At 45.1% G+C, this 14,544-nt stretch overlaps 1 protein-coding gene across 3 annotated transcripts in view; it reads left to right on the forward strand.

Moving 5' to 3' along the window:
- The first annotated feature begins 277 nt into the window (after positions 1-277).
- The window catches only part of LOC106613712 (fibrillin-2), an 88,904-nt gene continuing 74,637 nt past the window's right edge, over positions 278-14,544 (forward strand). For 2 of the 3 annotated variants that reach the window (XM_014216250.2, XM_045687457.1), the window contains exons 1-4: positions 278-417; positions 2,266-2,582; positions 8,746-8,828; positions 9,088-9,201. In XM_014216250.2, the coding sequence (XP_014071725.1) occupies positions 2,398-2,582; positions 8,746-8,828; positions 9,088-9,201 (382 nt within the window). In that variant the 5' untranslated portion in view covers positions 278-417; positions 2,266-2,397. The remainder of the gene's footprint in view (positions 418-2,265; positions 2,583-8,745; positions 8,829-9,087; positions 9,202-14,544) is intronic. The other variant, XM_014216249.2, reaches the window with a different exon arrangement.

A 14,544-nucleotide genomic window follows, 5' to 3' on the forward strand; every position in this document is an offset into this window, starting at 1 on the left:
CTATACATACCTAACCTATTGGCAAGGTTACTTTATCTTTAACATTTTCCATAGGTTGAGGATTATTAGTAGACTAATTGCTTTCATCTAATTGACCATTTGCTTTATTAGACGTGACTTCATTACACAGGTATGAAGGAAAGTAGTTGGAAAATAATGTCAGAGGTTTGTCTGAATACTTGCCCCCCTTTTATAACAGTGGAGTCTTACGGAATGTGGGTTTGTCCTGTGGTCCGTTAGTTACCCCCCTCTCTGAGTGTCTTAAAAAAGCACCTCCCCTCTTCCAATCAGGGCAATTCTCGAACTTTTCTCTTCTTCTCACAAGGCTATAGTTCAATATCCCATTCTGGAGCACATATCCCATTTCAAATTTCCACTCGGGGCTCCTCGACTTCAAGGCACTGCAACAATTGTAAGGTATTGTGCTACTATTGATTTATGACACTGGTTATCAATGATTCACTATTACGTTGCATAGGCCTAGGGGTGTTTTACCCGAGTTGATAAATGTTTTGCATGTGTTATAAAGCAAAAGTAATGTGCATCTACTTGCTTATTCAAAAGGTGAATGGTTGAAAGGAATTGTCAAAACTGTTCCGGTTAGGATTATTTTAGGCAAGGCTGCTACATCTGTTTTACCGGTATTTTTTTTGTGGCTGCTAAATTGTCATTAGCCGATTTACGAGCCGAGGTTCGTTGTACATTCTTTAGGAATATTAATGCTGTTTTATGATATTTCACACAAGAAAGGTGTGGTTATAGCCTACTATCAAGCATTGTTACTTTATTACTTTGCAACTTTGTTTCAAGAGATTATACCTTTTGTCGTCCACTTCGAGGTCATGCTGCCGTTTTTATCCCATTCAAAAAGTTGCTGAGAAAATGCCCTCATTATAGTGCCAAAATGTTTAGCCCGTTGGATATTGTTAATTTCACTGTTCTATGTAGTTTTTTTCTGTCGTTTTATGGAACGCTTTTTTCATAGTTAACACAAAGGTGAATGAAGTTCTATATGCATTTTAACCGAATGACGTTTTATGTGTATTTCTTGCGATGGAAACAGTTTACCGGTCATTTGACGTTTGAGTCGAGAAAGGGTGCACTGGGTTGTCACTAGTTACTACAGCCACAAAGTCAAAATGTGCTTTTTGGTCTTAATTTAAGGCTAGGGTTAATCATAAGGTTAGCAGGGTAGTGAATGTTATGATTAAGGTTAGGGTTAGTTTTAAAACCAGATTTTAAGAAGATAAATTGTAGAAATGGGCGGGAATTATGACTTTGTGGCTGTGGTAATTAGTGACCTATCCATAGGTAATTGATCAGGCATTTTTCTTTGTTCGGTCTGGCGGATTGATCGCGCCCACATTGATCCCCTCTCATAGCCGACTGTAAATGAAGCCACTCACAAAAAATCGGATTACTTTCTATGTCGACTTTCTAGTAGATTACTTTCTGTAAACTTTCTTGCGTATTCAAATGCTAAGGAAATGTGTATAATGATTTCTTGCTACAACATTTCAACATTATATTTTATGTAAAGCAAATTCAAGTTTGTTTGTCTCTGTGTGTGCGTGCTGTGTGTGTCTCTGTGAGTCTGAGAGAGAAAGAAAGAAAGAAAGAAAGAAAGAAAGAAAGAAAGAAAGGGGTGGAGGGAAGGAATGGAGAGTATTGTTACCAGTAATTTATCACTCATCTTCCATTAAATGTGTTTGGAGTCAGGGATGGAGGCTATTTTTCTTCTCATTTTCTTCCAATAACTGTCTCCCATTATTGAAGGGAAAATCTCTCCTTCCTGCTCTGTAACCCCCTGATGTGGGTTAAACTGTGGTTATATATCACTGGGGGCCCATCATTCAGTTTTAAAGCTGACTTTTAATGAGAGAACTTGCACTAATGCAGTCAGAACAGACTTGTAAAAGTAAACTTCCAGGTAAGTTATTAGAAATTCATTTGATTTTGATGAGGAATAACTGAAACCTTTCCAAATTAAGAGTGAGAGAAGGAGGGAGAAAGAGGGGTGGGGAGTTTGGGGTAAGGGGGGCACTCTAAATAAAACTGTTGACTTTTCAACCATGACATTCACAATTAAAAATACATTTCACTGTTATTTGGCACAGCAACCCGTTACTTTTTCTGCACACTTGAAACGGCACACATTCCACTCTAAGTACCTTTCTTGTAGCCCATAGTCTTGTGTTGAGATGGTTGACATGTCTGCGGGAGGCCAAAAACCCTGATGTACGGTCCTGTGTCTGCCCCCTCCAGCCCCCCACCCTGGAGTGCATACCGGGACTGGGACAGGTCCACACAAACGTGTGAGTGTAACTCGTCAACGAAGAGGAAGCGCCATCATCCAGTAGTCTTCAGCAGCAGGGCTACGCAGAAACAGAGCAGCTAATGGGAGCAGGGAAGCTGACCCGGTTGTTGCTGGGATGGGCGGCCGTTTGCTGGGCCGCGGTCCACACAGCGTATGGCCAGGCAGGAGCGGGAGACGGAGGGTACCAAGCCAGCCGCTTCACGGGGAAGGTGGACGAGAGGGAGGTGCAGAGGGTTCGCCGGAGAGGACAGGAGACACTCAGAGGGTAAGGAGTTTATTTTCTGGAGTTCTCTGTTTGCGGAGTTTTGTTTAGGCCAGAACTGCAAATTATTTATGTTGATTGACACAAAGAGCATTTGTGTGGTTGTCTGTCTTTGAGTTCAACCATACTGCTCCACTGGAACATGGTAATATGATAAAGTTTAGAATGTGGACAGTTGGACAATTAGTTTATGGCTAGCTTTCCCCATTGAGCTGTCTTGGCAACTCTTTCTTCCACTGCTATGCTTCCTGGGCTAAGGCCAACATAGCCTTACTACAGCCAAATAATGCTGAATACATCATTGTTCTCCCAAAGACAGCACATGTTCGAAGCTAAAAGGTTGCTTGCAACATTGAGAGATACTTGAGTATTTACAGCAAAATGGCATTTTCATGTCAGAGTCTAGGGAAAGGGGTTGGGTCATTCATTAAAGTTTGTCGAGTGAACGCAATGACCCAAATCTAGGCAAGTAGGCATTCTGTTAGGCGTATTAGCTGGAGAACACATAGCTGAAGACTGCAGGGGAAAGTTTATTAGCAAGACAGTTTTGAGCAAATCACTCGTAGTGGGGGTAAATGGGTAGTCAATTGGGAATTCACAAACGGGGGTGGTGTTCGAGTGTTCCAGTGGGGTGGATTATAGAAACCACAGAACCCTCCCTCCTCCCCCTTCTTCTCCATCATCATCCCTACCGTCTCCCCTCAACCCCCCCCCCAATCTCCCCAGGGACTGGGTGGGATGTGTGTCAATGGAGGACGGCAAGCTTTTACTGTATGTTTCCTCCTTTTGGAAAAACAAAGGATGTTTTGTTGGGACGATTCTCAAATGTTTGCATCAGTTATTCCAATCAGTCTCTCATCTGTCCCTGCTTATGGTTCCCCTTGCACCCCAACGCAGGGAAGGGAGTATTCAGATCGTTCTGGGGGCCACGACAAGGGACATTTGTTTCACTTTCGCAGGTGACAAAACAACAGAACTCATGGCAGAGCGAAAAGGAGGGAGAGAGAGAAGGAAAGAGAGAGAGAGAGCTAAGCTATCATGGAATGAAATAGTATTAAATTACAGTGCAGGACCTGGGTAGGGTAAAGCACACATCGGACTGACTTGCTGTTTTCTTAAATGTTCGGTAATGATTCGCGCTGCACAGAACAAACAGACGTGTCTGCGTTGTCAGTCAGTGAGATTAATTTGGCAGCCATTGGACCTCTCTGCCGGACATAAATGGATCCCCTGTATATCGGAGAGCCAAACAAGTCTCAACGGAGCCATTTTGTCTGTGAGCCAGCTAGGGACAAGGCCACTTCAGGCCTGACCTGTGTCACATTCACTCTGTGGTTGACTTAGACACACGGAGTGGGCTGCTCTGGTCTGGCAATCTTATCCTCTGATCTACTCAGTGCAGCAGAACTGTGTTGCATGGCGTCAAGATTAGATTAGATATGAAATAATATTGCAGCGAATGCAACAGTTGCACAAACTCGTGCTGTTCCCATTAAACGATTGCCTTAGTTTTCATGGCGAGTAACATACCCGGTGGACTTTTCCCATCATTTTGTTCAACTCCACCATTGTTTATAGAGTAAAGTATTTGCACCCAACATATAAAGATTATCCATGCCCCCCCCCCACACACACACACAACATAATGACATTAACATAACATTGGAAAGTCTTCCGTTACACATTCTGTACAGCATCAGATTCCCTCTGGGAGAGAGATTATGTTAATGGTGGTCATTACACTTTGTTGTGTGAACAGTGTTTATCTGCTGACTGAATGCTCCACATACCAGGGTTTCAGACTCTACTGTTGCTGGTCTGTTGCTGGACTGGCTGATGTTGAGTGAGTCTGATTTATTGACTTCCTAGGCAGAGTGCAATTTGGCATCTACACATGGGTGGAATCTGATCATACCATGGGACCTCCTCAATTACCTTGATACTATACTGTCCTGGGACCTCCTCAATTACCTTGATACTATACTGTCCTGGGACCTCCTCAATTACCTTGATACTATACTGTCCTGGGACCTCCTCAATTACCTTGATACTATACTGTCCTGGGACCTCCTCAATTACCTTGATACTATACTGTCCTGGGACCTCCTCAATTACCTTGATACTATACTGTCCTGGGACCTCCTCAATTACCTTGATACTATACTGTCCTGGGACCTCCTCAATTACCTTGATACTATACTGTCCTGGGACCTCCTCAATTACCTTGATACTATACTGTCCTGGGACCTCCTCAATTACCTTGATACTATACTGTCCTGGGACCTCCTCAATTACCTTGATACTATACTGTCCTGGGACCTCCTCAATTACCTTGATACAATACTGTACAACCTGGGAGGCTCTGTAAAAGTGGTGGGCTCTAGGTTGAGAGAGAGGGATGGGAGAGAGGGAGAGAAAGAGGGAGAGAGATGTGGAGCGAGGGAAAGTGAAAGAAATAGTGAGTTTGTGGCTCATAACCAGCCATGCCAGAAAGAACGAACGAAACAGCCTTTCAGGCAGGCTAATAAGGTCTACTGCATGTGAAAAGGGAGGGAAGAGGTCCAGACTGGGACTTCTAGGCAGCCAAAACTCAGCTCAGGGGAGATGCTTTGGACGTTCACTCACTTGGTAGTCTTTCTCAAAGTAGAGAAGTGCATTCAGCCGCTCAGGTTCCTTCCAAGGTAAATTGGATGGGGTACTTGCTCTCCCCAGAGTTTGCCCTGGCACATGCCTAACCCATAAGAAAATAATTCCCATATTCTAGAATGTTCCGGTTGTTCTCTCCAATAAAGCTATAGATACATCAGCTGGTATTTTGAAGAGGAGAAGAGGAAGGAAGGGCAAGCTCGCAAAGTCTGAGAGGAATATTTGGAATGTATGAAGGATGACCCATTTTCCTGTGTTTTTTATGGATTAGAGTTTCTTTCATTTTTTTATGTGTCTGCATTTTATGCATACATTCAGGCTAGACCTAAAAGACAGAACCTCCGTTTCAAAAACTCTGCCTATCGTTATAGTTTATCATAAACATCGTAAGTTTGGCCATAATTCACATGGGCCTCATAAAAAAAAACGAAGAAAAAACTTGGACAATACACTTGATGGTTATTCTTACGGAGAACAATTATGCCCATTCGGACTTTGTTTGGCCCATGTACACCGCCCTCCCTCGTCCTGCTCCCTCTAAACCCACTAACCCAGAGAGTGAGAGGTATGTACAGTACCAATCAAAAGTTTGGACACACCTACTCATTCCAAGAGTGTGCAAAGTTGGGTGGCTACTTTGAAGAATCTCAAATATAAAATTTATTTTGATTTGTTTAACACTTGTTCGGATACTACATGTGTTATTTCATAGTTTTGATGTCTTCACTATTATTTTCTACAATGTCGAAAATAGTAAAAAATAAAGAAAAACCCTGGAAATGAATAGGGTCCAAACTTTTGACTGGTACTGTATCTCAGCCCCCGTCTACACCAGTACAGTATGAGCTCAGGGTTCAAATTAGTCAAGAGAGAGTCAGGCCAACTTTAGCTAAGAAAAAAACATTCTCTGGCGTTTTTAGAATTAACACTAAAGCAGGCCAAACAACTTCCCAGAGTTATGAAGATGAAGATGAACTCAGCGTATCCTATCAGCTCCAGATCTGACAAAGAAGCAAGTCCAAATATGTTAGGGTAGAAAAGGGTAGCAATCTACCGACAGGGGGTCAAATGCCAGTGAGCTGACCTCTGACCTTTACAAGGGTTTGTAGCCCCCATCCCCCTTTTCCCAGTTGGATTACCTCCTCCAACTGACCTAAAGTTGTCCTGGCCTAAAATCCAGTCTGTGGTCTTTACAGAACCCCATCGGCCCAGCTAATTTCCCACTAGTCCCAGCATGGCCCCTTCTGTGCCTCTGAACTGTCTGGCTCTGACCTTCTGTTCCCCTGGAATCCTCCATGTGAAGAGCCTCTGGCACTCTGTCTCATAACTGTTGAGTTTGCACTTTCTAGCCAGGAGCCTGTGGCCCCCAGAAGGCCTCTAGATTATATGTTGGTCTGTAAGATCAAAGGACTGAGAAAAAGTCAGAAGATCTGGTCCGTTTGAGGTCCTGTCGTGTCTTTCACCATCTTACACTATTAAACAAGAGGGAACTTCCTAGAGAACATAGACGCAATGAAATGTTTCTTCTGAAAGCCTTTGAGCTCTAAACCTTTGGAAAACACCAGGTTAAAAGTATTTTCCTTACAGTTGGGCTCAAAGTATTTCACTAGGGTTATACCAAGTCCCATTTGACCTCATTGATAGCAACTTTTCCAGTTCCATACCATAGCTGATGTATCTGAAATCTAGAACAATCTCTCAATCTAAACCAAGGGGGTTTTAGGTCGCAATAGAATGTGCTTTTGTTTTGGGGTTTTAATATTTCTCCTGGCTACTGTGCTGCGTGCAGTCATCTTTGTTTTATTACTATTAATGAGCTATAAGGAGAGCGCTATGGGCCAGGAGGCTACATCAAAGACTTCAGCCAGCTAATCCTCTTTAAATTGAGTGCTGAAAACAGCATGACGTTTCAATATTGAGGCAAATCCCCAAGGCTTAACTTCTCTGTACTCTCCTCCTGTAAGGAGGCCGGGGTTAGCCTGAAGGAGAGCGCAGGAACAACAAACCCAGCCAAACCGATATGTGTGGGATTACTGGGTTGACCCTGGTTTGGCAGGGGCATGTTGTCAATTGGCGTATCCAGGTTTCAATGAGCGCAGGGGTAGCTAACCTGTGTAGAGAGATGATTGACTGTAGCATGCAAGCAGTTTTGCGTCATTAATTGTTGGAATGTTGCGCTCTTGCGCTGTTCGTGTATGTCAAAACAGCATTTTTCAAGCCCCCTCAAGATTTGTGTAGGCCTATGACCCAAAGGTGCAGCCCCCCATGGGTTCGCCTCTGGTTGCTAGTGTTGCCCCTTTCTCTGTGTCCATATCTGCTGCTCTGTTTTCTGCTCCCTCCTCCTCCTCCATCTCCTTAACATAAACCTGTTTTCCTTTACCTCCTACTGATCCCTCGTCCCCTTCCCTAAATTCTGTATTTTTTTACCTCCTAACCTTCATTTCATTACATCTCTCCTTTCCCCTCCCTTCCTCTTCAATCTCTCTTTCTATCTCTATCTCCTTTGTCTCTGCCTCGCCCTCTCTTTCTCCCTTACCCTTTCCAATCCTCCTTCTATTCTCTTGCTCTCTCTCCGTCCCTCGCTGTCTCTTTCTCCCGCCCTTCCTCATTTTCTGTGTTTGTGCCATCTGGTAATGCTGTTGGAGGTGTGCTCTCCTTTCTGTTGTCCTAAAGATCCAAACTTCAGCTGCTCTAGTCTGTTCCCAGGTGACTGACAGACACCGGTTAATGTCTAGGATGGAAGAGGAGACGGTCAATCATGTGTTGCATGAAGGAAAAGTAGATGTTCCCATAGTTACGGATGCATGTAATCCATCTAGAGCAGCCCTATTCCACTGTTTGCTGAGATTCAGTTTACTATAGCTCTCTGTCAATTCCACCCCCTGGTTATAATATTGTCCTACAGGGTTGGATGAATTCCAAAGGGAAATGCATTACGAAGAGCTTGCTTCACCACCACTACAGTAGATCGTATACATTACAGTGTTGCCCTTTCATTCGACTCTCTGACTGAGGTCTGAGTCACTACCTCTGTAAGGTAGTTAGAGTACTTGAGGCCAGGTCCGTTATGTGTGGATGTGATTGGAATGGTCCCTCAGGGGGATGTTGTAGCTAATCTGGAAGACCAGTCAGTCGCTCTCTGAGCTGTTTGATGACTCTTACATGTGTCAGTGATCAGGGCAGCCTCCTGTCCAATCACCTTTTTTTTTTAAAGCCTCCCGTTCAATCAGCAGGCAGAACTTGGACTCCAGGAGGTGCAGGACTTTAGCCAGAAGAGCAGAGACCAGGGAGGCTTAGAGAAAGGGGTTTATATATATCTGCTGTTTCTTGGGAAGTTTACATTAAGTATGTCTAAAAACAAACTGGTATTTTCGTTGGAGCTGTTTAGAGTGAAAGCAAAGGTCGCCAGGGTCTGTGAGCGCTTGGAAAATAACTCATGCCCATGTGTGTTTGTTGAAGGATTTGCTTAAATTATATTGGGGCTCTGTTGAGTATTGAGTTTGTTTCCCCTGTCTTGCAGGCCCAATGTGTGTGGCTCTCGCTTCCACTCCTACTGTTGCCCTGGCTGGAAGACTCTGCCTGGAGGGAACCAGTGTATTGTCCGTAAGTACCGAGCCATTATGGCCACAATACCTATAAACTGAAAGTCAGGTTGCCTCTGCATTGGTAGTCTATAAAACCCCTGTATGAATCAAATGAATCAAATCAAATAGAGCTTTCCACGAACTTATCAGAAAGTGCTTAACAGAAATCTGTGTGCAAAGAGTAGGCCAAGAGGAGAGCTCAGTCCATCCTCTTGTGGCTGGCTGGGCCCAAGTTCATCTAGAAATATATTTGACTTCTCTTCTATCTCTCCTCCCAGCGATCTGCCGTAACTCGTGCGGTGATGGCTTCTGTTCCAGACCCAACATGTGCACCTGCGGCAGTGGCCAGCTCTCCCCCAGTTGTGGGGCCGGAGCCGGAGCCGGAGCCGGAAGTGAGTCCTAACACCCAGCACCCTACATCTCCCAACCCCACTCCCAGCAACTCTCCAGCAACCACCCAATACACCCCAACACCACCCAATACACCCCAACACCACCCAATACACCCCAACACCACCCAATACACCCCAATACCACCCAATACCACCCAATACACCCCAACACCACCCAATACACCCCAATACCACCCAATACAACCTAACACACACAATGGACCACCACAGCTATAGACACTCTAAAGATCAGACATCCATGTTGGCACCACCAAATGTTCCATAACAATATCCCACTAGGCACAGACAACAATTCAACATGACGTGGATACAACGTTGATTCAACAAGTGTTTGCCCAGTGGGACCGTTCCAATTTGCCATTTGCCACCCTGGCCAGACCCCCCCCTCCCCAGAGGGCTATAACATGTCAGGGTAATGCTGCCTCAGAGACAGCCTGCCCTGGTTGACAGCCTCCAGCCGCTCCAGACTCAGCCTCCAGGTCAAAGGGTTTGGGAGGATTAATGCACACGCCTGGGGCTCCAAGCCTAGCCCACTGAGGAACAGTTTTACAGCACTTACTGAGTGTGTGTAGCATGCTCACCTGCTTGGCTGGGCTGGGGCCGACTCGTCAGTCACGCCTAGCCCTTTCAGGCCCCCGTACACACACACTGAGCCCTGAGTGTGGGCCGGTCCATCTGGCCCTGAGGTGTGAAACAGGATCTACTCCACAGTCCACACACACTGGTCGAACGCCCCAGAGAGGCCAGACGCCAACTTTATGTGCTGGGAAAACAGTTCCCGAAACCGGGGTATGAGCGGCTAACGTCCCCCCATAGGCTGGATGTTGGAGACAGGCCTCCAGCAGAGCCAGAGCCAAGTGATGGGAAACGGTATAAAACAGTATGAAGTCATTTCCCTCAGCGAGAGAGAGGAGCTAGAGGCAGGAGCTTCCCATAGAGCTGTAGCAAACTGATTGTCACACTCACTGCTTCTGCGCTCTTACAGGGGATTTATGGCCTTTTTACACACCTACCTTACAGTATTGGGATTTTCCAGGTCTGGCGTTTGTTTTGTCCTCTTTTTTCTATTCTAAACGAATCATTTTATTGTTCCGTTTCAACTTTCTAGGCAAACGGGCCAGAAATGTTGTAGTTCAACACTGTGAGTTGTGTCTATCATTAAAGACCGTTCTCTCTTTCTGACCTTCTGGAAGATTTAATGGGATCAAGGGTCACGCAGGTTAATGACTGCAAAGATTAAACGTGGCATAAATACACCCATCAGCCAGCTCTGGGAAATGACTCTGACAAAGCGGTTGCACCTTTCATACAGGTTTCATACAGGTCAGCGGTCTGGCGCTGGGGAGTTTCTGTCCAACAAAGCTATGTTAGATCCATCCTGTACCGACCAATAGACACATTAAAACCTGGTCTGTCTAGATCAATCCTCCATATGTTCTGATACTGTAGGTTGACCTGGGATTCTATTTCACTGGGGGTGTTCAGTTTTCACTATGGTTCTCAGTGCATGAATTTAGTTGGAACACAGAAAGCTTTAGACACCTACTACAGTAACTTGCAGGCCTTTTTAAAGGTCACATTTTTTATCTCAATATCGAATCATTTCTGGGCAAAAATTAAGTACCTTACTGTCATTGTTTTTTTATTAAAATCGTCAAGAATGTACAAAAATAGTTTCTTAGCAGAAGCTATTTCTCAAGCAATAATTTTGCTAGGATTGCCTGGGAGGGGTCTGAGTGGATGGCCTAATTGGAGGAGCCTAATGGGAGGGATTTGTAACCAGAAAACGAGCTGTTATTGGTATAGAGGAGGAAAACTCTCTTTGTTAGTGGTCTATTAACTTATACCGCCTGGTGATGTCATCAGGCGGTCCAAAACCGCACCCATGCAAAACAAGCAGAAATTTCAGGCAGATTTTTCAAACAGCTCTTACACTGAAAGGACATTATCATAACTTTCACAATTTAACAGTATTATTCCAACCTCATAGTGTGGAAATATGTATAAAACACAGGAAATCACGTTTTTGAATGCATTGCCCCTTTAAGTGAGATGCAATACTGCTTTGGGTGACTCTACAAACTAATGCGCTGCAGTTGACAAGCTTAAAACTAAATGGAGACCTGTTTTGAAATACTGTCAATTTCCCTCTCCTTAATTACACCCGGTCTCTTGAAATGTAGTCATTGGTCAGGTTATTGATAGCACTTTTATGTCTCAGAGGCCACATCTGGAATGTAGAGGTCGGAACAACTTGGAAGAAATCAGCAGCATGTTTTCGGTCAAGCTCTTTATAAACTCAGCAAAAAAAGAAACGTCCCTTTTTCAGGACCCTGTCTTTCAAAGATAATTCGTAAAAATCCAAATAACTTCACAGATCTTCATTGTAAAGGGTTTAAACACTGTTTCCCATGCTTGTTCAATGAACCATAAACAATTAGTGAACATGCACCTGTGGAACGGTCGTTAAGACACTAACAGCTTACAGACGGTAGGCAATTAAGGTCACAGTTATGAAAACTTAGGACACTAAAGAGGCCTTTCTACTGACTCTGAAAAACACCAAAAGAAAGATGCCCAGGGTCCCTGTTCATCTGCGTGAATGTGCGTAAGGCATGCTGCAAGGAGGCAGGAGGACTGCAGATGCGGCCAGGGCAATAAATTGCAATGTCTGTACTGTGAGACGACTAAGACAGCACTACAGGGAGACAGGATGATGGACAGCTGATCGTCCTCGCAGTGGCAGACCACGTGTAACAACACCTGCACAGGATCGGTACATCCGAACATCACACCTGCGGGACAGGTACAGGATGGCAACAACAACTGCCCGAGTTACACCAGGAACGCACAATCACTCCATCAGTGCTCAGACTGTCCACAATCGGCTGAGAGAGGCTGGACTGAGGGCTTGTAGGCCTGTTGTAAGGCAGGTCCTCACCAGACATCACTGGCAACAACGTCGCCTATGGGCACAAACCCACCGTTGCTGGACCAGACAGGACTGACAAAAAATGCTCTTCACTGATGAGTCGCGGTTTTGTCTCACCAGGGGTGATGGTCGGATTCGTGTTTATCGTCGAAGCGTTACACAGAGGCCTGTACTCGGGAGCGGGACCGATTTGGAGGTGGAGGGTCCTTTATGGTCTGGGGCGCTGTGTCACAGCATCATTGGACTGAGCTTGTTGTCATTACAGGCAATCTCAACGCTGTGCGTTACAGGGAAGACATCCTCCTCCCTCATGTGGTACCCTTCCTGCAGGCTCATCCTGACATGACCCTCCAGCATGGCAATCCCACCAGCCATACTGCTCGTTCTGTGCGTGATTTCCTACAAGACAAGAATGTCAGTGTTCTGCCATGGTCAGGGAAGTGCCCGGATCTCAATCCCATTGAGCACGTCTGGGAAATGTTGGATCGGAGGGTGAGGGCTAGGGCCATTCCCCCCAGAAATGTCTGGGAACTTGCAGGTGCCTTGGTGGAAGAGTGGGGTAACATCTCACAGCAAGAACGGGCAAATCTGGTGCAGTCCATGATGAGGAGATGCACTGCAGTACTGCAGCTGGTGGCCACACCAGATACTGACTGTTACTGTTGATTTTGACCCCCCCTTTGTTCAGGGACACATTATTAGTTAGTAGTGACTAGTATTGGACATATACTGGACTTGGCCATAACTAGAACCATAATTAGCACCAGAACTAGAACCATAATTAGCACCAGAACTAGAGCCATGACTAGAACCAGAACTAGAGCCATGACTAGAACCAGAACTAGAGCCATGACTAGAACCAGAACTAGAGCCATGACTAGAACCAGAACTAGAGCCATGACTAGAGTCATGACTAGAATCAGAACTAGAACTATGACTAGAACCATGACTAGAACCAGAACTAGAGCCATGACTAGAACCAGGATCGGGTCACCGCCTTGATGTTGCTGGACAACACCCTGTCGTTCTCCACCAACATCAAGGCGGTGACCCGATCCTGTAGGTTCATGCTCTACAACATTCGCAGAGTACGACCCTGCCTCACACAGGAAGCGGCGCAGGTCCTAATCCAGGCACTTGTCATCTCCCGTCTGGATTATTGCAACTCGCTGTTGGCTGGGCTCCCTGCCTGTGCCATCAAACCCCTACAACTCATCCAGAACGCCGCAGCCCGTCTGGTGTTCAACCTTCCCAAGTTCTCTCACGTCACCCCGCTCCTCCGCTCTCTCCACTGGCTTCCAGTCGAAGCTCGCATCCGCTACAAGACCATGGTGCTTGCCTACGGAGCTGTGAGGGGAACGGCACCTCCGTACCTTCAGGCTCTGATCAGGCCCTACACCCAAACAAGGGCACTCCGTTCATCCACCTCTGGCCTGCTCGCCTCCCTACCTCTGAGGAAGCACAGTTCCCGCTCAGCCCAGTCAAAACTGTTCGCTGCTCTGGCACCCCAATGGTGGAACAAGCTCCCTCACGACGCCAGGACAGCGGAGTCAATCACCACCTTCCGGAGACACCTGAAACCCCACCTCTTCAAGGAATACCTGGGATAGGATAAAGTAATCCTTCTAACCCCCCCCTTAAAAGATTTAGATGCACTATTGTAAAGTGGTTGTTCCACTGGATATTATAAGGTGAATGCACCAATTTGTAAGTCGCTCTGGATAAGAGCGTCTGCTAAATGACTTAAATGTAAATGTAATTATTCCATTTCTGTTAGTCACTTGTCTGTGAAACTTGTTCAGTTTATGTCTCAGTTGTTGAATCTTGTTATGCTCATTCAAATATTTACCCATGTTAAGTTTGCTGAAAATAAACGCAGTTGACAGTGAGAGGACGTTTCTTTTTTTGCTTAGTTTATGTATCTTAATCCACGTGCTATAGTTATATGGCTGTGTGTTCATGTCCAGGCATCGCATTTTTTTATCCTTTGTTTATAAAGGAAATCCTATTGAGATGACCCATCTCATATTCAAGGGAGACCTGTTGCTTATTGTTATTTTTATTAGCATTTATTTAACCTTTATTTAACTAGGTGAGTCAGTTAAGAACAAATTTTATTTACAATGATGGCCTACCAAAAGGCAAAAGGCCTCCTGCGGGGGTGGGGGCTGGGATTAAAAATAAATATAAATTAAATAAAAATATAGGACAAAACACACATCACGACAAGAGAGACAACACAACACTACATAAAGAGAGCACTTTGTTACGACATGGTTCCGGACAAATAAATGAATATAGGCAATATAAAGGACTATTGACCAATAGATCTGCTTTGCTGTGGCAGGATCAGTCCAGTCATCTCAGACCTCTTCCCATAACCATAATTA

Source organism: Salmo salar, chromosome ssa10 (assembly GCF_905237065.1).
Source record: "Salmo salar chromosome ssa10, Ssal_v3.1, whole genome shotgun sequence".
Lineage (NCBI taxonomy): Eukaryota > Metazoa > Chordata > Actinopteri > Salmoniformes > Salmonidae > Salmo > Salmo salar.